The following is a 24579-nucleotide window of genomic DNA, read 5'->3' as shown; positions in this document are numbered from 1 at the left end:
AATAAATGATTTCGTAATAAATCATGATTTTCTCTACACACAATTCCATTTTTCTTGGGGGTAAGAAAGATCATTATTACAAACAAAAACTAATTAAGCAAAAATTAAAAACAGCACACAACACCAACACACGAAAACAAGCAATGGATTATTATCGCCGGAAAGCATTCATTAATCCGGCAGAAGATTTCCATGGGAATCGTACAAAATCTTGCCGGAGAAATCAATAGGCCGGCACTTGTCTCCCTTGATGATCGTCTTCTTCCAAACGACGTCGTCCTCGTCCTCCTCCTCCTCATCATCCGCAGCGCAGTCATCGACTTTTCTCCATGAAACCATCTTGCTCATCAGCAGGGCCTTACTGCTCAAACTGCTCTTCACCTTCTCCATTCCCTTCTTCCGGCTTTCGCCGCCCAGCCTCACCGTCTCCGTCTTCGTCTTCGGCTTCTCTCTCCCCATCACAGAAGCTATCATCCCATGGTGAGCGCCGCACATAAATATCACCGCGGAAAACACTGAGAAAATCGCAGCTAATGCTATGAAAAAACCAAAAGGTATGAAAGTAGTGAATTGGTGGTGCATGCTATTGGGAGAAGGCCTTGCCATGTGTTTGTGTTGGCTAGCAAATCATGAAAGAAAAAGGTATTTTAGAGAGAGAATTGGTTGTAGGTAGATATGCCAGCAACATCGGTCCTTAGTGATAGTTAAAGAGCTTAATTACAATTGACTTGAGGTTGTCAATGAAGAGGACCACTAGTTTAATTTATTCATCAAGATGGGAAACTTTTTAGGTTTGAAGGGTTTTCTTGAATCAGAATTTTTAGAATTATTATTATGTGTTTTTCAATTTGTTCTATAGTTATTTACAAGGACTAATCTATTTATGTGCTTAGTTGATGGAGTTTGTCCCTCAATTGTGATGCACCTCAATTGTGATGCACCTCAATTGTGTAATTACACAATTAAAGGGATTATTTAGATATGTAATTGGTGTCACACCTGAAAAGAAGTGTATGCCAACTATATTTTTCATAACATAGACTCCGTATGCAGGTTCATTGTTAAGTTTCCTATGTGTGCTGTCGAAATCAATTGTACATTTATATTTCGTCCATACTAACATAAAATCTTTTAACCTATTATAATTAATGGTTGGTCCTGGGTGTCCAAATTGGTCTTTTCCGATAAACAAGAATTTTCTTTTCTATTAAAAACTTTTTATAATTGAGAAACTGATTAGTAAAGTAGAAGATTTATTGGTTCATGAGTGATAACAGAAGAATTCGAGTCATCAGTCATAGATTAGATAGGTAGGCGTATGTTTTGGGAGGTTGACTTGGGTCAAGCATTGAAATTAAATTAGTGGAAAAGTTAGGTTAGGTGTGGTGGGGTGTACGTGTAGCCTGGAAGGTAGGCGTGGCTGAAGAGGCGGAACGACATCGTTTGGCTCCAAAGCATCTACTGTGCAATGCGGTCTTGCAAGGGAAGAAATATTGAGAGGGAAATAAAGGTAGTTATTTACCTCCCGGCGATGGAGACGTTATTAAATTAAATTAATCCAATGCCTTCATACTTTTCTTGCACACCAAATCATCCATTACCAATTTAAAATGTATAAATTTCAGTTATTGTGTTATCCATACATACGCCTTGTGTAATGGTGGAGTAGGAAAATAATATGGAGGTAGTTAAAAGCAAAGTTTTTTCAATGCTAAGACATAAATTTGGAAACTAAATAAATTCATAAATTTAATACATATATTTCACTGGCCAATTATTGGGCCCGGAATGACCAAATTATGTGGTCTTGAATGGAGAACACAAAAATAAATAATAGCCCAAAATTAACTTCCAGTTTAATTACCTGTATTCAAGCCAGCCCATTAGCTTCAAATACGCTACGCATGAGTACTAATAGTCTGTTGGTTCATTTATAGAAGAAAAAGGAATGACTAATGAGATTTGCATCTAAATCTCTTTATTGCACAAAAAGATCACACTCCTTGGTGTCTACAATAAACATAATACTAACACATTACCAGTCGTTAATTTGAGATGTAAAATTCGCCCATTTTATAACATCATAATATATCAACACAAGACTCATATATATGAATATATCCCATGTACTTATAATATTGGGATCTAGACATTCAAAAATGTCTTTATTCTTTCATGTCCAAGAAAGTGAGTGAAGAAAGTATTGTTAAACTAAATAGGGATGGAGTTGGTGACTTTGGGGTAAACGACGGTGGCGGGGTGAGCCATGATGCGGCGGCCCTTCATGTGGCGGAAGCAGTAGACGAGTGCGCCGACGGGCCACTCCACCAGCGCCGCCGCCGCGAACGCCAGGAAGCCGACGGTGGGACCCACCACTTTGCATCTGCATGGGTTGCTCCGAGTCCCGCGTTCAACGCATATTGGAACCATTTCTTCTCAAAATTAACCTTTTTCTTGGAAAATCTCTTATAACGTTTTTAGTGGTGTAGGAATGCGATTTATGTTTCTTTGATGGGATTGGAAATTGGAGGGGAATAAATAGTAGCGATTATATGAGACGTGGCGAAATGCTGTGTTTTTATTGATTGGACTACACGTGTCCCTCTCCGTCTTTGGCAGCTTGCCACGTTTTCTTCTTCCATTGTTGCTGGATAATTCAGATTTTGTGCTTTTATTTCTTTTAGTACTATTGTGCATTGGCATCTCATTCAATGCATTATTATTTTAAGTTTTAACAGTATTAAGTATTAACCATATATAAATAATTTAATAAATCATAAATTATCTTTATATTTGAAATAATAGAACTTTATTACATTCTATACTTGGATTTATCAACACTAATGATTATGAAAATTAATCAGTTAACAAAAGTGACATTATTAATCTACTAATACTACCAGCACTAATAATTAAAACATATTTAACAACAGTGACAAAAAATTTTGAAAAATAATTAAATACCCCAATTAGGTACGTATAAGTACGAAAATTTAATTAAAGCATACAAAAAAATTTTAAAAATGGTAGATAGGGTTGTCATAAGTTTTCACCCTTTCTCGAATTCGTTTTCCTTCTATTACTCTTCCAAATAATTTCAATAATTTTAGACAATTAAGAGTACATTGGATGAGTCTTGGAAGGATCCAAATATGTAGTGCAAGAAATTTAAAAGATTGAATGAAATTGTCTAAAATCCACAAACAATTATTATCAGCTGAATTCCATTTGTTGTAGACTTGGTAACTTGAGTACCATTTTTGTGTTTAGTTAGATTGATATAAACAGCGTGTAGGCTTAGCTAGTTAATTTATGTACAAGTATAACTAATGTAATTGAGAAGTATGGCATTTTAGAGAACTTTTCCAACTGCACACATTTTTAAAAGGAGAAACAGCTATGTGGAATATGTTCTACCACCACTAATATGACAATGGAACTTATTCACTTAATGCTTCTGATAATATAGATATAAGAAACTGTATAGGACCTATACCTTAATTTACTTGTAAGATTCTTTATCCTTCTTCACATACTATTTAAGAAATTTGTGTATGCAATTGAAATACTTCTTGTAGTAGTGGTATATTACAGTATGTCACAAGCATTCATCAAATTCGAAATTACTATAGATCACTATACAGCATTTTAGAGAACTTTTCCAACTCTAGTAGTGGTATATTATAGTTTTCTATCTTTATGCGATAATCCCACTAATCATATCTCACTCATAAGGTCTCAAAAACTACTTTTTGGTTGTTTCATTTCAAAAAAGAGCCCAAAATTATTTTATAAATAAAACTCATTAGATATATAACCACAAAATTTGCATTCTTCATTTTTGTGCCTAAAGTTTTTTGAGATGTTATAATGAGATGGAAGGAATATTTTATTTAGGAGTAGGGCACACAAGAGTAGGTAAATATGAAAAAGGTGAGATGGGTGATCATATCTTAGCATTGACACCACCCACATGCATGCAGATCCTTGATACCCTAAGAATAACTTCCTGTATATGTATATATAACATTGAACAAAAAAGAGGCTCGTTTATACTAAGTCTCTTTTCCCAAATCAAGCCACATCTTCATCTAACCATACCCAACCACATTGCATATATACTTACTTCTTAGAGTTCCACCTTTCAAATTAACAAACAAAAACACTCCACTCAAATTTGTTGTCCCTTTTTAACAAGTGTGTGTAGATATAATATAGTTAGAGCTACAATGCTTTTGATTACCTGCAAACGGAGTCAAATATTGCTAATGATGGTCCTTATCAATGCTACTAGTGTGACATTTTCTACCAAGATTTATGATTCCATTCATTCAACCATAAAGTGTGGGGAATGCCCTTGTCTGAATCCATGCATACAACAGCCGTCATCTCCTCCCCCTCCACCTCCTCCAGATTGCAGTCCTCCTCCTCCTCCTCCACCACCTCCGCCTTCCACGCTTTGCAGCCCTTCAGCACCGGCATATGCACCTCCTCCACCGAGGTTCGTCTATGTTACTGGAAACTCTCATGATGATCCATTCAATTTGCAGATTTACTCATCACATCAGTCTCTCGTCGCTGCGCCATGCATATTTTTTCTCCTAGCACTTCAGTTGCTAGTGCTATTATTTTCCTCAATCTAGACATGTATTGTTTGGCCTATATTTAAGCCTTGCAATATATTTTTATTTCGCTTTGGCTGCACTACGAAATCACAAGTTTGGTGAGATATTACTCACCTTTTAGTAATTGTGTTTATTATTGCATAAGGTATGTTCTTGAGTAATTGAATGATAAAACTTTGAGATGTTAGCAAACTCAAAACTATAAACTAATTGTGCTTTTGAGAATTAAGATATTTTCTTACATTCTTCTTATAGAAGAAATTATTCTCGATATAGAATGAATTAGCCATCTTTAGGAATACCAAACAAAAAAAAATCCTTCAGCAAACAAGAGGGGAGAAATATTGCATTGCAAAAACAAACTGGAAAGCTTAGCTTTAGAGCTATTTGTTCCATAAATAATTTTTTTAAAACATTCACTTATATAGATAAGATAACCTATAAAAAATCAAACATAATATGAACCGTTTGAAACAAAAAAATGTCCGTACACTTGAAACATAAAAGGTTAGAAAAATATTGAATTGGAAAAAAGAGAAATATTTATTCTTCATGCACTCTACCATCTCTACATGTATATGTATCTATAACCTCCGTTATAAATATTCTTGCGATCATAATGTACAACAAATAATTCAATGCTAGTTTCAAATTTTTATGGCTTCTTTTCTAAACAAATTGGCGGTTATGAAATACAGTAAGACAATAATAGTATTGAATAAAGCTAACACATTGAGACTAACACCCGAATCACATAGCCTTGCTGCAGTCGACCAACTTGATCGTCGTTCGACGCCACATTGCAGTTTCAGGGTCGAAACTCAGCTCCCACGTAGGCCAGTAGTGCAAATCCTGCTTCAGTGTAAATACCCGAGGCCTTCCATTCAAGTGAACTGTTCTAACACGAACAAATTCTCCATGCTCTATTTCCTATAGTAAATATGTATTACAGAAATAACTCAGGCTCTAGAATCATGTAGAATAACAACTAAACCAACAAATCCTTTTGCTTGAATCACAATGATGCAAGATTATCACAAGACATGTTTAGGAGATTGGTTTTAGGCCTCCAGAAAATAAAATTATAAGTATGATTTTGTAACCCATGATAGGAGACATACCTTTGTCACGGCAACAAAGGCATCTAAATCAGGAGTTGGCTTCCCATTTACTTCTACAATCCACTGAAGAGCATATAAACCATACCGATGAACAGGACTTCCATGACACCACCTAAAAATTAATTGCACCATTAAAGTCTTGGCTATGGTATCAACTTAGATCAAATATTGATTCCATGTAGAGCTTCGCGATTTAATTTAGGTAAGCAAATAATTTTCGTAAACTTTGGCATAGGCTAGGATTGATTTGAAAGAATGAGGACATGTTCTCACGATTTAATCCTCAAATTTGACAAATTCAAGAAGGATTTCGATTGGGAGTCACCAATCATTGTTGTTTTGCAGGTAAGGTCCAAAAAGAAGTCTGTTTTGGAAACTTTCACAATGAGCTAACTGAAAGACGTGACACCCCTCCCCCCAAGAAAAACAAACAAACAAACAAACAAACCAAACCCTTTTTTTATCTCTGCCTCATATCTTGAAAAGGCAAAACATGTGTACATCTGGAAAAATAAGTTGTAGAAATATCATAATTCAGGACATTTTAGTAGTGGATTAGTTGATTTCCAACAAAATAATCAAAACAAATACTACTCTCTATTTATTAGCTAAAATCTGTGGAGACATATGGAAATGGTGAGAACTTATTGTGTATTTATTGTTCTAATAAATGAGGAAAAACAAAAATGAATAGCTCCCTTGGCCACAGTGCCCTTGGCTTAGACAGTGAAAACTTCAGTTCAAATAGGGCTCATTAATAATCCCCAATTATAACTAATTAGGACAAGTGCACCGTGCATTCGGATGGTACTGGCGTGCGCGTCTTTCAAAAACCTTTTTAAAATCAAAAGATAGGGAATATGGCATCTTACCTTGCCACATACACGCCATGACCTTCTTCAGGCAGAAATCCAAGGGCTCGTACAGCCGAATGAGGATCCTGGACAATACAACCACACCAATTTATGACATGTGTGGTTCCATTTCCATCCCTCACGTCTGTCCCCACCAGTAACTCAATTTCACGGCCCTGAAATCATTGTAATAAGATACTGAAGAAAGCATCCAAGTATAATAATTTAGCTAAACATGATAGACATTCTTTACAAGAAAACCTGACGAAATATTGTTATTTTGAGCTTCCCATCATTGTCACTACACCGGTCTAGTTCTTGGCAAGCATCTTCAATGTCTCGGAAACATGTGACTGGCTCTTTATTGATTGCCAAAACCATGTCACCTTGTTCTAGCAGATTTTCAGCTTTAGATCCTGCTAAGCAACCTTTAACCCTCAAAACTTGACGCCTAATAGGGTCTTTCTTCACCAGTGCCTGAAAACAGAGAAAGACCAAGCTTTGATTTAGAGACCTTAAATGCATCTAGCACTATCTAGGGAGATAGAAATTTCTTAATTCTTATACACTTCAAGGTTCGTGTGCAGGAAACCTTCTTAGCTTTTTTGATAGATTGCACATTTCTTCAAGCAAATCTGATTATATCAGAAAAAATGTCCGACAGTTGAACATGTTGGACGCAGAAACAAAATAAAACACCTTATTAATTTGAAGACATTAGGTACAATAAATACATTATTTCTATTATCCGCAGTTAAAACAGATCCTTCGCCCATTTCTTTGCCTAATCCATCATCAGTGACAGATATAGCAAAATCATGAGTAACTACAGAGCACCTTAATATCACTAGAGGTTAAAACCTGATCGTTACATTTATTGTTCTCATGTCAGATACTTCATCAAAGGTGCCGAGGTAAAAAGAAACTCATGCAATACCTCCTTAAATAAAATTAAAAGGAACAATTAAAGACAAAACATATAAAAAATATAAAAACCCAATTTATTGTGTATCTTATCATTTAAAAGTATTGACCATTGAATATTGAGGTTTAAGTAGGGTGGATTCCGGTGGAATTACAATTCATGTAAGATATAAAAGTAAAAATGCATAAAGGGGATAGTACCTGTATCCACGAGTCACTTAGGCCATAGCTACGAGCTTTGGAGAGTAAAGTGGGATAAAGCTCAACCTCCAATAATTTAGTAACTGGCATGGGCCTCTTAACTCCATTTATGAGACGGGTAGGCTCCTTGGCACCGGATATTATTTTGTCAAGAGTCTGACTAATCCAATAAATTGGAATGCCTCGAACAAACTGATGGTCTTCGGATGAACTGCAACTATATTTGAGCTAGAGGTATCAAGTGCACACAGCAATCAGAAGAAGTTTTTGGCAAGCAGCTCAGATGAACTGAAGCAGCAGATAAAGAAAGGTCAAACCTGTGTTGAAAAGCTTCCCCAAATAGCTTGAACCCTTCCAAGATCATCTGTGAGAACACCAGAAAATGTACTTCCAAAATCTAAACATGAGGAAAGAAGAATCAGGACTGTTTATTTGACCAGTGGGCGATGCACAGCAGGAAAAGCCAAATTCAGACACTATATAACAGTAATAAGATTAGATAAGATATTGATTCTCACCCACCTGTATCGAGCTCAATTATTTCCATATTGGTTGCCCTATATCTTGGACAGTCAGCTGAGCCAATATTCAGAGCAGCAGAAGGATTTGTAACAAAAGATTTACGAGAAGTTGCCTGCAGACTCCTACTTAACCCCACAAGACACACAGAATCTCCACGGCGTAATGCGGGTTCTGTTGAACATGTACAGCCAGATATTGTTCAAGTGGGAGTCAAGGAGAAGAGAAGAATTGGCGATAAAAAGAAAAGTAGAAGGGGCCAATTGGAGGAGAAATTGAACAGTAAGGAACATATAAATCATTTTGTGCATGCATTATCACATAGAATACGAGATTTTTCCACATGTTTGCCTTATAGCTTAAATACAATTTTTTTTCTTTCTGGACATGCTCAGGTTTGCCATTCATATTTTATGGCATTAAACCTACAAACAGTTTGCAGTGAGGAGCCAGATGATTGAATGCATTGCACCAAACACAAATTTACTAAATGAAACAGGCAAAAATGGCCAGCAGCATAAGAATCTGTAAGAATAAGGCAAACCCCAGTATAAGAATTCTCTACGAATATGCCAAATAATTCTACAATATCCAAAACCTGGGTAAGAGCGTGAAAATACTATAATGTTACTTAGGATACTTCATCAAATTCAAACTACTCCACCTTCAATCCAGCTTTTTGAACGTTACTTCGGCAACTTCATTAAACTCAAATAGCATTGCATGAATTAAGCATGAGACTTTTGGGGTGTTTCCTTTGAGTGATGGGATGGAGAGATAAAATATAGTAGTGAGTTTGAAGGATAAGATGGTCAAACAAGCTAAATTTAATCAATCCAACAAAAACAAACAAAGTAATTTAATCAATCCAACAAAAACCAACAAAGTAAATAGTGGATTAGCTTGGATTATTTTTATCTATCATATCACTTAAAGTAAACTCCCCCTCAATATCAAGATTCAAGAGCATAGAACAATAGAAATATTAGACTAAGAGAGGAACACATATCAGCTAGCACAAATTCATTGAACTTACCGGGAAGAAGTTCAGCAGCTCGAACTACCAAAGCACCAGGACCAAGAGTGGAAGGGTCATATGCAACAAGTGCAAAATTGTGCACCGGATGGAGAAAAACAACCTGACAGAATTAATACAGCGGTTAACATCACCTGGTAACAGACTACATCAAGAATAGGTAGAATATTACTTCGCCGGGAATTTCAATTGGGTAAGCAGCAAAAGAAAGCATGACATCAGATACGGACACCGCAACAGTGTTTTTGTCAACAGCAACCAATCCCATGGTTTGAGAATGATATATGATAAGACCAGTTCCAAAGAAATGCTGTGAGTGCACACCATCAAGCATACAAGATGATGGCACATGAACCTGACATGACAAAGAAGTTGATTTAAGTGGCCAAAACCAGGATTAAAATCAAACATCACTAAGGGAAACAAAATGTCTTTGCTTCACTTGTATGAATAGTACATTGTATAAAATTGACTAAAGTTTTGCTTCTTCTTCATATCTGCAAGGTATTGCTCATTGCCCTTAGTAGAGATACAATGAAGTGTATCTCCTATAGAGAACAAGAAAGTGCGAGCATAGAGCCCAACTATATCATGGTTTGATTCTTAGCTGGCTATTTATGAAAAAAAGACCAGCATATACCACCGTAATTCCCCAACCAGACACCAAATTTCAGCCAGACAAAATTCAACCTTGCCAGACGCCACCACCAAGGCCACTTTTTTCCAAATATGTTTTTTTTTCAAATCATGACCTCCCTTTTCCAAGATTAAATTTGAAATATTACAATTATCTCTATTTAAATTTTTTTGAAAAATTCTCCTCTTCAAAAAGCAAATAACAACTCCATTTCAAACGCACTTAAATGTATTAATGCTAGTATCTAACAAACATGAGTGTGCAACAATCCCCTATTTTTGCCTAACATTTTCTTCAATATTGCTCATAGTGAGGAAAGGAATGCTTCAAAAATAATGGAACACCCCTGGCCTCAGCTTCTCAACCTACTATCTCTGAATCTCTTATATGTATACTATATACCAACTTAGTCCACAGCTTATAACTCCTCCTAATCATGCAGTCCTCCAGTTTCATCAACAGATACTGTTTATATTGCAAATTTGTAATGACAAAAGAAAGGCCAAAAGTAATGTTAATGAATGGAGAAGCTATTCATGTAATTATATTACCTCCAGCATCACTAGGGTAGGCTCAATAGCTCGCTCAGCTACTGAAACATTGTTTGTTGCAGCTGCTGCACCTGGAAAATCTCTCGGAACTGTCTCAGTTTCTGGTCCAGTCTCCTCCAATCTTACTTCCCGAGATTCATGCAAGGTGCATTCAGTTGATAAAACACCATCAGCAGAATCATCTTCAACCCTCCTTTTCTTTGACCCAGCATCAGATTCATCCACAGAATGTGAACCATCATCAATTTCTTCAGAACTAGTTTCCATACTAGTCACACCATTCGTCGGTTCTTGGCCAACGCATTGATGTGCAGGTTCCATTGGAGTAACCTCGGCAGAACATGATGAAATATTGCTTGGTAGAGCTTGTTCGGTTGAATTAACACATAATTCCAGTGAAGAGTTTAATGGTAACATTGGCTTCACTGTCCACAAACCAGTACTGTCATTACGAGTGTATATATGAGGAGGGGCATACCATTCATGGCGATCAACTGTGACCAGGACAGACTGCAGAAAGATAACATGCATCTCAGAGAAATTTCATGTGTATATATACTTAAACAATGCAACTTGGAAGGATGAATTAAATCCATGTGGAAGAAAAGAAATGGTTCATTTAGGATATCTTTGTGAAGCAAAAGGTACTCACACAAGCCCAACGTTGGTAGGGAAAAAATAGTTGACCATATGAAACATTTGGTCATCCATTGATCAATATGCAGAAATGTATCAATAAACCACACAGCAACATAAGATTATAGCTATGATAAAGAGAATATGAAAGTAAAGATCCTAAAATTACAAGCTGGACCTTTATAAAACCATTATGCTGTTATTCCACCATGCATGATGGAACAAAGAAACTTGATACTACTATATCCCAGGACATATACCACCCGATTTCCCAGGCTGAGAAAATACGTACTCCCTCCGTCCCATAAAAATATGGGCAGATGATATGGCACGGGAATTAAGACAAAATTGGTAAAGTAAGGGAGAGGAGGAGAAGGGTAGTTAAGGTAGTGTTAGTGGATAGTGGGACTCACATTGTTATTAGTGTTTAACGAGTTGTAATGGTGGGCCATAGTGGTCCAAGTTGTAAATAAATTGATGTGTGTGGGTAATGAGTTGGGGACAACTTTCCATAAATGGAAATGCCCATATTTTTATGGGACGGAAGGAAATGGAAAGTGCATGTATTTTTATGGGACGGAGGGAGTATATGATATATCTAGTAATTTAATTTTCTTTAATTGGATTACACAACAAATATGCAGACTTTGAAGTGAAACAAGCAAACACATGTAATAAATCATGGCCATACCTAACAATCACAGCTGACGCATGTTTTTTTGTCACAATCTCAAAATGCATAACACATCTTTTTTGCAAAGGAAACGGAAGAGGAAGATTTTTTTATTTCTGCACCATGAACCAGTGGAAGGAAGAGGGAAACAGGTATCACAGTTCACACATGGATTATGTTTATCTAAAGACACGTGATAAGCTACATCCATCAATGTAGTCCATAGGCAGCAGGCACCAGGAGTACCTTTCTTCGATGACGATCAGTATAAGTGATATACTCCAATGGTACTCTTGCGCCCCTTGACAACTTAGATAAAACAGAAATGAAGTCATCAAGTCTTGCTATGTTTTCTCCAGCAAACTTCTTAATAATAGCATGGCGTGGAACTCCAGCTCTGAATAGCATGTACCTACAATGAAAAATGTGCTATTAATAATTGAAAAGCCTACAGTTTATAGGACCATGTGCAGTTTCCAGTCTATGGTATAAACATAGACCAGATACTACTTTCCATTTGTATCTAGTACCAAGTTAATTGGCGATGACCCAACTCGAAAAGGTCAAAGGACCAGTTAAACTATATCTTGGTGATTCCATGAACCGATTATTATTTTGACTTTATTTTTTTAGAATTTATTTTGTTGTTAGATGTTTCTATAACATGTAAGGGGTTATTTTTAATTATTCATTGCAAATAAGAAATTAACAAGCCACTAATGGGAAAAATTATATTTTTTATTATGTCACATCTTATACTTTTTATTAAATAACTTAAACATTATCATTAATTAATTATTGTAAAATATTAATGAGAAATTTCTATTCCAATAAAGATTCTAGAAGCATATTGTTTGATATAACTATTCCTTTTACATGTACATATATATATTTATAATTATCTGGTGTGGTGGGTTTCTACACCAAGCCAACCGATTGAACCAATGACCTGTTAACTTATATAGTTCGACTGCAACATAATTTAAGGCGAAGAATCTTAGAAATTGGCATTATTAACCAATATGCAGAACATGTAGAATAAAATTGCATACCCTTGTTCAGCAACATATACAAGACCACACTGGAAGCGGAAGTTCCTGGCCTGCACACAATATAAGTTTACACAGTATATCAATTACGAGGACATTGCAACGCCCAGTCACAAAAAATGTAAAGGGAAAACACACTGTACTAAGATACATAAGAAAGAAATAGGTCCAATAAGTTACTAACCAACTACTAGAGACTCGATCATTCAGGCATGAACAGACATAAATACTAAGGGCACAGGACAAAAGATAGAAGTTGACACGTGCTCTGAATTTCTATTGCATTGTCAATCACCGCTCCATATGCTTCTATTGTATTGCTTCTAATAAGATTAACAATTTCCTGTTCCTCTATGAAAATATCCATTTAAATTGATTTTCTTAGGGACAGTTCTGATGATCATCATCACACACATTGCATTTTTCTATCTTGTTGAAAGATTGGGAAAATATTCAACATCGCATCTAAAGCAGGCCTCGATATGTCTGAAATAGCAAAGCAAAGAGTGTGATAGCTAAGGTCTGCAGCCATTGTTTTCAGAGAAAACCATCAATCCTGAATCAATGAAGCCAAATTTCCCTTTTGAGGGAAGGTACTATTATTGAGCCTTTGAGTACCTTACTTATACTTTCTAGTCAATTAACATATTTTGCATCTGGAATGTTTACCAAGAGGTGGCGAGCAATTACGGGACCTCAAAAAATGACAAATTAAAAGAGATGCATAAACCAAACTGGCCTATAAAACAGAATGCCACAACATTTTGCACCACAAAAAGACAAAACAATAAGGTTCCATTGTTCCTCACACTCTTCACTAGGCTTATAAAGAAACCAATTTAGCTCCTTTGTCCTCCCAGAGAGGTCAAGGCTTTAGATACTTCTTTTCAATATGTACAGTATTCAAATAACAGTACAGCAACCAAGATTATAAGGGTCAACTGTAAAAGTACCACCAACATACAACGTGAGAGGCAATCGAGCATGCAGGAAAATCTCCATCTTGCAAGCATGTGTTGCATTGAATAGGTTTCAATTGACAAAGTATTCCTACAGTACATTTTTGTTCCATCAAGAAGTTTACTTTTTTTTATTATAACATCAAAATTCCAAAACTATTAGTCGGGCAGGCTGAAAATTTTAGTTGATAATCGGTTTGTGAAGCATTAATGGCAACTCATCCAGATTACATCCCGAATGAATAAGCTTCTCTAACTGAGGAATTTAAATAATATAGGCAAAATGCAAGGCCTTCATAGCATAAGATTATGGCATCAAAGCAAGAAAGAAAAAGAATAAGACCCAAGTGAATAGAGTATAAAGTTAGTGGCCAACCTGTTGATAAGATAGAGGGTGTATGATTGCACCACTGACTTCAAGAAAGTAGCGAGGTGTGACCGAGTGCAAATCCTGAACCTGAAATTTAAGGAAATGCGAAAAAATGCAACAGTATGCCAACATTAGTCTTGTAACAGTACTAACTAAATACTTCCTGTATTTTTTTTCTGACAAAATCAAATTAATGTTTTAACTCTGCACTTACAAGGAGCCTTAAACTATTCTATCATCAGTCATACAACTCTAACAAACATAACACATGCAAGAAACAAGAATATGCCATTAAAACTTGGGTACTTGCAAACATCCTAGAATATATGGAGATCTATTGCACTGGGGCCAAATTTGAAATTCAAGCCAGTATTATACCAAAAAGAATATGAGCATAAGTGTTGTTTGAACAAAATATTGTTTAGAGAATACAGTGTGTTAATACTGCATACAGATAATTGGACCAAATCAAAAATTAACCAAGGAGACGGCTAAAGGAAAAAAGAGGAGTAGTTATATCTAACTTTGAAAGGAGAAATTATATTCTTACCGTTAAGTCTAAAGTCAAAGGTTTGCCACCCCTTTCAATCTGGAGTTCAATTTTATTGTTGACATTATTATCAAGCAATGTCTCCATCTTCAGAAACTGGGTACTCACCTGTATCAAGGTTCTAATATTAATTCATTGACTTGAGTATCTGGACATTTTATAGGACTCGCAAAAAATCATCTGCTGCAACTCTTACACTAGGTTGTAAGTAATGAGAAAATAAATACTGGGGTATTAAAGCCTTATCATGTATCCAATTTCTGGCTTTTAGCATAGAATCTGAAAAGTGTTTCTGATACTCAAAAACAATATAACTCTATTCTGATTCTTTTGGATCTTAAAGTTAAAACTGTACAGGCTGGGTGGAAATTTCCGATCTCTCTTTTTCTGAACTTCAATTAAATGTCACTGAATGACATAGCCACTTAGGTTTATGCATTATATGACAAACATATCACATCAATGGATTTCTATAGATGTGAAAGAAGAAAGGATTCAACATGCCAAAATGTTTATTTTAACCACTTATTATCCAACTAGAGATGTGATTAAGAATAACATATGATTAAAATAATACAAGTACAATTCACTAATCAGCATATCTATAAGCATATATTTTAAATGAAAATAAGAGACATATTTACTAGCCTTTTCTTCACCTAATATATTCCAATTACTCCCTCCGTCCCCGAAAAGTATGAACATTTGGTTCGGCACGGGTTTTAATGCACAATTGGTAAGATACTAAAATAAGAGAGATAGAAAGAAAAGGTAATTAAAGTATTGTTAGTAGAGAATGGGTCCCACTTCATTCGAGAGAAGGAAGTTTCCAAAATAAGAAAGTTCATACTTTTCAGGGACGGACTAAAAAGGAAATAGTTCATACTTTTCACGGACGGAGGGAGTATTATATTTCATAATCATGGGTGAAACATAACTTAAGCAAACATGTCAAAACTCTATGTAAAGATCCATCAATTCCTAAATTCAATACCCCTTTTAATCCGTCTCACTTTTTTCAGAACAACACACATATTACCAACTACCAGAGTCCCGGACAAAACTAGTAGCAATTCCCCACGATTTTCCACATATGATCAAATAAATCACAAGTGGACGTGTAGAAGGAATAAATGAAAACATTTTCCTCTGACTATAAGAACAAAATACCTCCCCATTCAATCGAATCAGCACATCACCTGGCTCCAAATGCTTATGGGCTGGACCACCTGGCACCTGTAACAAACACCTTAGTGATGTTGTATTCTTATGATACCAACATAAGATAATACTAATTTCTGCTGCGACTGTCAAAATTAATGGAAACCCCCACAAAGAAGATAGAACCCATAATGAGAAAAGTTCACTCACCACCGAGTCAACCACAAGCATTCCAGTTTCACCAGGTGGAGAAGCAAGCAGCACTAACTGAAATATAAAAACAAATACAATAAAAGGTGTGGATTAGTCATTCAGATTACTACAGTTAATGGTAAACGGTAAACCAGTAATAAGTAAAAACTTGGTTTTAGGAAATGGAATCTAGAGCACGCGAGAAAAGAAGAGCATATAAACCTGTTCTGTTTCACTTCTGAGGCCAAGTCTACGTGTCTCATCAAATCCTTTGTGAAGAAATGTAGCCTTTATCATAAATTTTTTTTAAAAATGCATAAAAACGTCAGAAATATGAAGAAATCAACAGGTGAAATTTATATAAATTTATATTTTATAGAATAAAGATTTACTTAAAACAAGTTCCACAAAAATACAATGAGACTTTTCTTTATAGAAACAAAAATTTCAAGTTAACATATACAGGGACAAAACATGAACACCCCTCCAAAAAACACGAAAAAATAAAAAATAGTAGTCACAAGACTGTTATGTCTGCAATCTATAAAAAACCTGAATCAATAGTTTCACTCTTTGGACTTTTGAATCCATGAAACAGACCTAAATTCTGGTGCATGTTCCTCCATACTGTCAAAAACTCATTTATTACTTCCAACCAAATGGACCAGCACAGAATGGCACAGTGAACAATGTCTCCAAGAAGCCTTGCCCTATTCCCAGTGAACAATCATAAATGAAATTAACCATACATAGGTCTATGCTCCTACATATCTAAACTTTGACTGCACGTGCTAGGATAGCAAAGGATATGAGGATTGTTTGCTGCAACATCACAAACTTTTACCCATCCTGAAAGACGACTAACCTAGCTCACAGCCTAACTTCATGTGACTAGTCTCTGATCCTAATCTCGTCAAAGTTAACCACAAAATGCACTATCAAAAAAATGTTAATTTTCTATCAAGTGCCCTGCTATCGATACAGCCTTGTCCTCAAGGCTGATGTCAGAACCACCCATGAAGATCCGTCTTCTCCACCCTAAATGTTGTGTGCTGACTGGTAGGGGGCTGATACTCATGCTTGCAGAATCCTCCCACGAGTAAAGGACTTGGCTGGTGCGGAAACAAGAGGTAGGGGCAGCGGAGTGGAAACGTCACTGGAACAGGAGACACAGGATGAGGCAGGGAAGAAATCGGAAAGGAAGCGTGGGCATGGACAGTTTGCCAGAGGGCACTGGAGAAGATAGCTGCTGCGGAAGGGGCTCGACCAAACACACACGCTTATAGGAGTGAACATCCCCTGCAGTCGGAACGAAAAGCAGAGAATGAAAATAGGAGCAGAAAACGGGAGGTGCATGCTGTCACAACGGCCAGTGGTGGAACATGCAGTGGTGGCTGTGGCATAGAAACGTGAGGGGCGGGAAATGAAATTTCCCGGTGCTGCCAAACTTGAATGATCCATTGGTTGCAACTTGCAAGACTGCCAAAGGAGTAGCCAGCAGAGCAAGTTGCTTCATGATGTGCCCGGGCATCGCCTTCATGGAAGCGATGGAGGCTGCATGTCCGATTTCGTCCTCAACCACCTTCTCTAATCCCTCAAAATAACCATCCGCGTTATGTGTGTTAACAATCATTCACCACACCAACTGATGGAGTACAAGTGGAGGATGACTGTAAATGAACATTCAAAACAGAAAAGAACAAACAAAACCAAGAATGGAAAATAAACTCGATAGAAACTACCATCCTATACTAAACCCAAGACACATTGCTCTTCTATTAAGGAGCTATTTATAATAACAACGGATGGACTCCTACTTCGAATAAAACTCCTAATTATACAAGGACTCTTAAACCAAATATAACTTTAAGTAATACTCCTAAAACAAAGCTAACTCTAAGAGATAAAACCTACCTCTACTCAAGTCAACTACTAATACTAGACTCCCTACTCAAACAGATAGTCAATAAAGAATAATAAATAACTAAATATAATGCAGGGACGATCTCTACCACAAAGGTTCAATGGAATTATAGATATGAACCAATTTCAAGAAATAAAAGCAATAGAGTAGATGAAACTCCAGCACTCTGAAGGTACTGCAGAAAAGGCTCTATCAATTTTGTTTCACAGTCACCATGTGCAATCCATCTTCTTAGCAAAATTTGAACCTTCTCATCCCTTTATTTGGAACTCAATAATGTTGTAATTTATAACTAATATTTTCTTTATGGATATAGTGAACCAAAAATTGCAGCAGTACATATTAAGTTCAAGTAAATTCAAATTAATTAAAGGTTGCATATAGAGTTGCTGAATTTTGAAAAGGATGGCACCATATATCAACAACCCAAGAAAGAAAATGAAAAAATCAAGATAAAACCCTATCCAAATATCCAACAAACCTGAAGCGTACCACGGGGAATTGTGACAGCCTCCCATGTGTTGCTAATGGTTTCTCTTCCTCTCTGCAAGAATCCTAAGGCTCTCACAACCTAGTGTCCAAATCATTTTAGCTCTTATTAAAAGAAATTAAAAGTACACTACATACAACAAAATTTTAAGCTCATGAGATATATTCTAAATAATTCACTAGATGAAGAATTGCAAGATATAAAAGGACAAGCTCAAGTTTGTCCATATCAAAAAATACATGCCTTCATACAAACTATAACAGAAGTAATAATAAAACCATTAGTACTTATAAGAGAACATCATATATAAAGAAATACCAATACTTTATAATTATATTAAAAATTAAACACAGTAGTACATGATATAAGAAACATCAGAAAGCTGAATCCCTTGAGTTTACCAATTGAAGATGGTATCAACATAAAACTAGAAGGAAAATAAAGATAAACAGGGTCTACAAGACTATAAAACTCTGGGACTGGAAGTAGGATTTTCAAGTTAACCGAGTAAAACTGCTTCTATCAACAAAATGTAGCAAAGAAGTTTAAGAAACAAAAGGTGACCTGAAATCAGTTCAAAAAGGCTTTCTCTCTACTGAGCTAGACAAATGAACGAAAAACATCAGAATCTGTACCTAGTTTCTTCCAAAATGACGCCACTCATTTGATTTATCATCTAAATACTGAGGAAGTAGAACCCAAGTACTAAACCGTTAATATGCACAGAAAATATGCATACAAAGTACAGGATATAGAAACATAAATTACTAAGAAAACGGTAAAAACACATAAAAAAGAATTTCAATGAAAAACAAAAAGCAACTAAAAGTCTCAAAAAAAAGACGTTTCTATGTTATAACAAGTATCTTACTCTTTCCAAAGGTAAGAAAAATGCCGAAGCACTGGATGTCTTGCTCCCAGCATTCAAGGCAACTGCTCTACCTTGCCAGTCAATTACTGGAGAGCCACTTGAACCACCTTTTGTCCCAGAAGCTGCCTGTGCGAGGCAGGTAAAAGAGAAAAGGTTCAATTGAGAATTAGGACACAACAATAGCCACAAAACATGACGATCAAGATTCAAGAATCAGACAGACCAAGGCACTGGTCATTCTTCTCAACAGAACCCAGATTTTTTAGGATGATACAGCCCTCATAAAGAAATTTCTCTTGCCTATATGAACTCAAAATTTTATGAATTATAACAAACTACTTTCGACGAGAATATGTGGAACAACTCTCTTTAACTGGTCTATCCCCGAGAAAATTGCAAATGTGATATCTCAACTTTGTCTTCACCAACAACCAAATCATTGAGCAATGTAAACCACCAATGTAATGCTTTTTTCCTGCTCAAGGTTTCCCCCAGCAAATTTAAAAGAAAGGGAGGAAAGGTCATCTCCTTGCCGCAAACCTCTGGAGGCCCAAAATTTCCTTCTAGGTTTCCACTAACGTTTATTGAGAAATTAACTGAGTTCAAACATCCTCAAAACAACCTCCCCTATCTATCACTGATGCACTTTACTGATTACAAAGTCCAAAAGGGCCCAAACAACATGAGTATAAGCTTTAGTGGAAGTAGTATGGGAGAAAATACCCACACTTGAATTTTGTATACACCTCATCACCAAGGAGGGTGGAGCTTGAGTTTAACTTCTGGTGTATGCTTAATGTCCTATTTTAACTCATTCTTTTGCTTAGTGGTTTCCTTTTAGGGAATGTTTGCTATGCAGGCTGGGATAAGACCTGAAACATTTGAGTTTTGACTAGGAAATCTTTTATCCGATATGGTATCAATATTATGGATGGATGGCTGGTATCTCTAGTTCCTAATTGTTTCGAGCAATTTTTTTAGACACAATTGATTGTCGCCCGCAGTTGCCAAAAAGAGATGCAAAACCCTATTTTCAACTTTTTTTCTTAGTTCAAAGCGCATGCGTAGTGAAAGCAGATTAAAGTCAACATTGATGGAAATATTAAAATAGGAGATAGGATTACGAAACGAAGTAAAGCAAGGGGAGATCGAGGTAAACTAAACACATAAGATTGCAAAAAAAAAAGTAGAATAGAGAAATTAGCAAAGCAATAACCATGACAAGATACAGAAAATCATGAACCTAAGATTACAAGAACAAGAGCAGGAACGATAGAAGAACGGTAAGGAATAGCAGGAGAAGAAGAATATGTAAAGATGGTACATATTTTGGGATATGGTTACGGTTAATTTAGTCTAAATAAATGTTGAATACTATTATCATTATCATTTCTGTTACTTATCAAGACTCTGAGATGTGATACAGATTCACTCATGTGTGGGTTATAGATTACTAGATTAAGGGCCATTAGTTATCAAAGGCTTTGAGTTTTGAAGCAAACAAGGTATTAGGGTATGATAGGTATCTACCCACCCTTATGACGCATGACAAATGAGCATTTATAATATATCATGACAAATTACACAAGTGATTGTTTGCTCCAAACAGAGACTTATAATATACAGAGAGCTTTACAGGCTGAAAATATGGAACAGCTCATCTTGGCTCTTCCCCTCTTCTTTGCCATACAGCTCGGTCCTAAAAACCTTCCTCAATTTCTGATCTATTTTAAGCTTGGTCCAGGGTATCAGAACTGGCTGATGTAGTCATTCTATATACCAGAGAAGAAACTAGATAAATGCAACAGGAACTAGAGCTACCAGCCATCTTTTCTTTGATTTCTCGTACCTTGATACAATCTCTTAGTCAACACAATTGAAAAACCAAGGATATATTAATTTCAGCCATTAGCTGGTAATCCTATATCGTAAGCAAATTACGTGCTATAACAGAGCTTAATGCTACTGAATCTAACGTACAGGAAAAACTAGTTAGATGTCGTAAATTCCAATATCAGGAGATTAATACATCAAGAGAACAACATGAATATATAACATCACATGATTGAGGTACCCAGAGACCATAACATGTAACAGATAATTAAAGTAATCAAGATACCACACAGTATCCAGTATTCTACACTGAAAAACAAATCATCAATAAGCTTACTTGCATGTAAAATGTGTTGAAGTCGTTGTAGCCATCCCTGCATACATGGTAAAAGAAAATTTTGACGCTTGAGTACGATTGCATACATAAGGCTCATCAATCAGCAAGGTTATTAAGTTATGACTATATCCCAATTCCCATGGTCAAAAAACAGTTACAATGATAGATACTTGGCCAAAAAATAAAACTTCCATAATTTCCCAAAACAATCAATCTTTTTCCCTCCACACCCAACTGACAACAATCAATCTTCATGTGAGTGAACAATAATAAATCAAGAGAATATATCATCAAAGTGTGAAGTGTGGACATACTTTTTATAGTGTGGAGCATCTCTATCCAAGCGAGCAAGAGTTCCTGCTAAAATAGAGACCTGCAAATTCCCAAGAAGGAAGAAATATTTCCTAACCCAAAATCAATGCCTTTCAAGAATATTCACAACAGGACTCTGGAAAACAACAAAATGGAAGCTGGTGATATAAGTTCCAATAAATACATGTGTAGAAATCATTCAAATTAGTATCATTGCAAAATGGCAGTTTGAGACAAGTAACACAGAGTTGGACCCTACCATAACCAGTAATCATTAAAAAGAAGAAGACACGGATTAAATAAAATGGTCAGTATCTAGTAGTACGACTACGACCGCCCCTATCCTCTTCGCTAGAAATGTTACTAAAGTAGCAAACCATGAAATATATACCTTTTCACCACTATCATTTCCGACCACCCGAATTTCAAGCCCCACACATGCAGCCTCAGGAGCAAGAGGGATCTCATCATAGCTAAGGAATTTTATAGCAGAAGGGTCATAAAGGAAGAATCCGAAATCATGAACCTGGAGGATCACAGAATCAATTCATACATTAGGAATTTGAATCCAAACTCTAGAGCTAAAGAAAAAGTAACTACATAAAAAAATGGTATGGCGTCAGATATCTAGAAGTTAAAGGAGCATATTACTTCTGCTGAGCAACCCATTAATTTGTGTTAGGTTAATGAACCACAAGGCTCGTGCACATTATAAGTCACACTAGTTATTCGAATCAGCAAAAATCACAAGCACAAAAATTCATTTGTAATGCGTTGTGAAACACTATGCGGCACTAGCAAGTATGTAATAATCAGCTGCAGGTATGGCAATCGATCGGTTTTCCATAGCAAATTATAAGCCACACTAGTTATTTGAATCAGCTAAAATCTGAAGCACAAAAAATCATTTGTAATGCATTGAGAAACACTGTGCAGCACTATCCAGTGGTAATAATCAGCTGCAGGTATGGTCTAAAGGTTACAATTGAACAGTTTTCCATAGTAAATCCATCACACAGGTACAAAGCGGCTAACTTACAGGGTCTCTATAAATCGGATGCACTGGAATTTCTTCACGGTTCACAAACATAGCTTCCGCCACAACGGGGCCTATTACAAGAAATACAGACATTAATTAAAACCAGCATCAACAAATTGGGAGTTACACAAATAGCAATTACTACTAAAAACCTGGCTTGACAACGTGGCGGTTCGTAAGAATAATTCCGCGGGACTTGTCGACGACGAAGCCGGTGGCGTATGAGGCACCAGCTGACTCAGTGTCGAAGGCGCGGCAGGCAGTGGTGCGGAGGACGACTACGGCGGGGACCACCTTGTTGAGTGCCTTCCGCCAGTCCTTGGAGGTGGCGAGATTCTCCTTGAAGGGCGGATTAATCTCCATTGAGAGATCCTCCGTCATGCTCGACTCCATCTCCGCCAACGCCGCCTCCGATCCCAATCTCTCCATTTTAAAGTTACCTACACTTCAAAAACCCTACCTTAATACTACAATTGATCAATCTCTCCCCTCACTAGGAGTTCGCGGTTGGAGGGAAAATGTAAGGTGACCGGAGAGAAAGAGAGATATTTCCGGCGACTAATTACTTATTGTTAAGTTTTTTAGGAATGGAAATCTGCTTGCTTTTCCATTTTCAGCTTGAAGCTGTATACTCTTAAATTTTGCTATTAGTTGTAACAAATTTGGGATAATTACGATATTTCATTTTTTACCTCTATTTTAATTTAGTACAAAAAGTATTAAGTTTACTTAATATTCCAAAATAATACATTACGTTAAATATTTTAAACACCGTTAGTTAGTTTATAATTTGTCCAACTTATCATCATAATAAAAAAATAATTAGATATTTAATACAATTAATTACTCTAAAAAAATAGCAATCAATATCAATTCTTCCAGCATTTGATCATCATTTTAAAAAATTCTATTTTTTTTATTGTATTCTTTATAGAACACATTATAAAATAAGTACATATTTCATCTTTACAAAATGGCTAATTTGAGCTTCGAACAGTCAATAAATCAATATTTAATTTTTACAAAACAGATTCAATATGTTTTTAGTTGTATTCTCCATTGTTATATGAGAAAGCTTCGACAATAAAATGCAATTCGCTAATTTGATGGTAAAGAGTGGTGATTTTTTTTCTCTGTTTTTTTCATTTTTGTGAGTAATAAAAATAATTGTATTTGAAATAATTAATGGAAAGTTTTAATTTAAAACTTTTTGTACAAATTTGAAACATTGATGAAACTTTTTATATGTATGATGTAATTGGAAGTAACGTTGTTAGTGGAGACTTAACGGAATGTATTATTTTGGAACACTAAGTAAACTTTTTGTATGAAATATGTAAACTTAATACTTTTTGTACTTAATTGAAACAAAGGTAAAACATTTTGTATGAAATATGCAATTACCCCTAACAAATTTGTACTCCTATGTTTCGCAGTAATTTCCATAAACAGACCTGGTTCGGTTTTAATAAAGTATAAAAAAAGAAATATATACAAAAATGAAACTATAATCCATTCAATATACATCATTGGAATTGAATTAAAATTGGAATCCTATTAAATTAAATTAGAATTAATTGATTCATATCATTTGTTTGGTATAATTAAAGAATTGGTATGGTATTGTATTGTAATTTCACTCAAAATAAAGAATTTGGGATTGAATTGGAATTCAAATCAAAACTCAAAAATTTTAAAATAATTATTTTTAAAAA

General features: G+C 35.7%; 2 protein-coding genes across 3 annotated transcripts; both read right to left on the bottom strand.

The window, feature by feature from the left end:
• Positions 1–171: 171 nt before the first annotated feature.
• On the bottom strand, positions 172–606 carry LOC121749077. The gene has a single exon (XM_042143690.1). It carries the CDS (start codon positions 604–606, stop codon positions 172–174), a length of 435 nt encoding a protein of 144 aa, XP_041999624.1.
• Positions 607–5118: 4512 nt separating this feature from the next.
• LOC121748002 (protease Do-like 7) lies at positions 5119–23488 on the bottom strand. 2 transcript variants are annotated; one of them, XM_042142202.1, is made up of 24 exons: positions 23017–23488; positions 22865–22935; positions 22217–22351; positions 21828–21886; positions 21514–21550; positions 19344–19469; positions 18464–18553; positions 16281–16346; positions 16077–16133; positions 15876–15941; positions 14706–14813; positions 14162–14242; positions 12830–12879; positions 12024–12189; positions 10469–10978; positions 9453–9635; positions 9281–9383; positions 8248–8418; positions 8043–8122; positions 7726–7953; positions 6862–7077; positions 6619–6776; positions 5747–5858; positions 5119–5555 (listed from the first exon to the last, which is right to left on the bottom strand). In XM_042142202.1, exons 1-24 carry the CDS (start codon positions 23291–23293, stop codon positions 5376–5378), a joined length of 3330 nt encoding a protein of 1109 aa, XP_041998136.1. In that variant the 5' UTR covers positions 23294–23488; the 3' UTR covers positions 5119–5375. The 2 variants fall into 2 exon arrangements, with proteins under 2 accessions (XP_041998136.1, XP_041998137.1); XM_042142203.1 differs by having other exon boundaries at positions 21828–21917; positions 23017–23082.
• Positions 23489–24579: the final 1091 nt, after the last annotated feature.

This window comes from Salvia splendens, chromosome 9 (genome assembly GCF_004379255.2).
Source record: "Salvia splendens isolate huo1 chromosome 9, SspV2, whole genome shotgun sequence".
In the NCBI taxonomy this organism is placed as follows: Eukaryota; Viridiplantae; Streptophyta; class Magnoliopsida; order Lamiales; family Lamiaceae; genus Salvia; species Salvia splendens.
The sequence above is the reverse complement of the archived record's forward strand: the minus strand, read 5'-3'. Positions and strand labels throughout refer to the sequence as shown.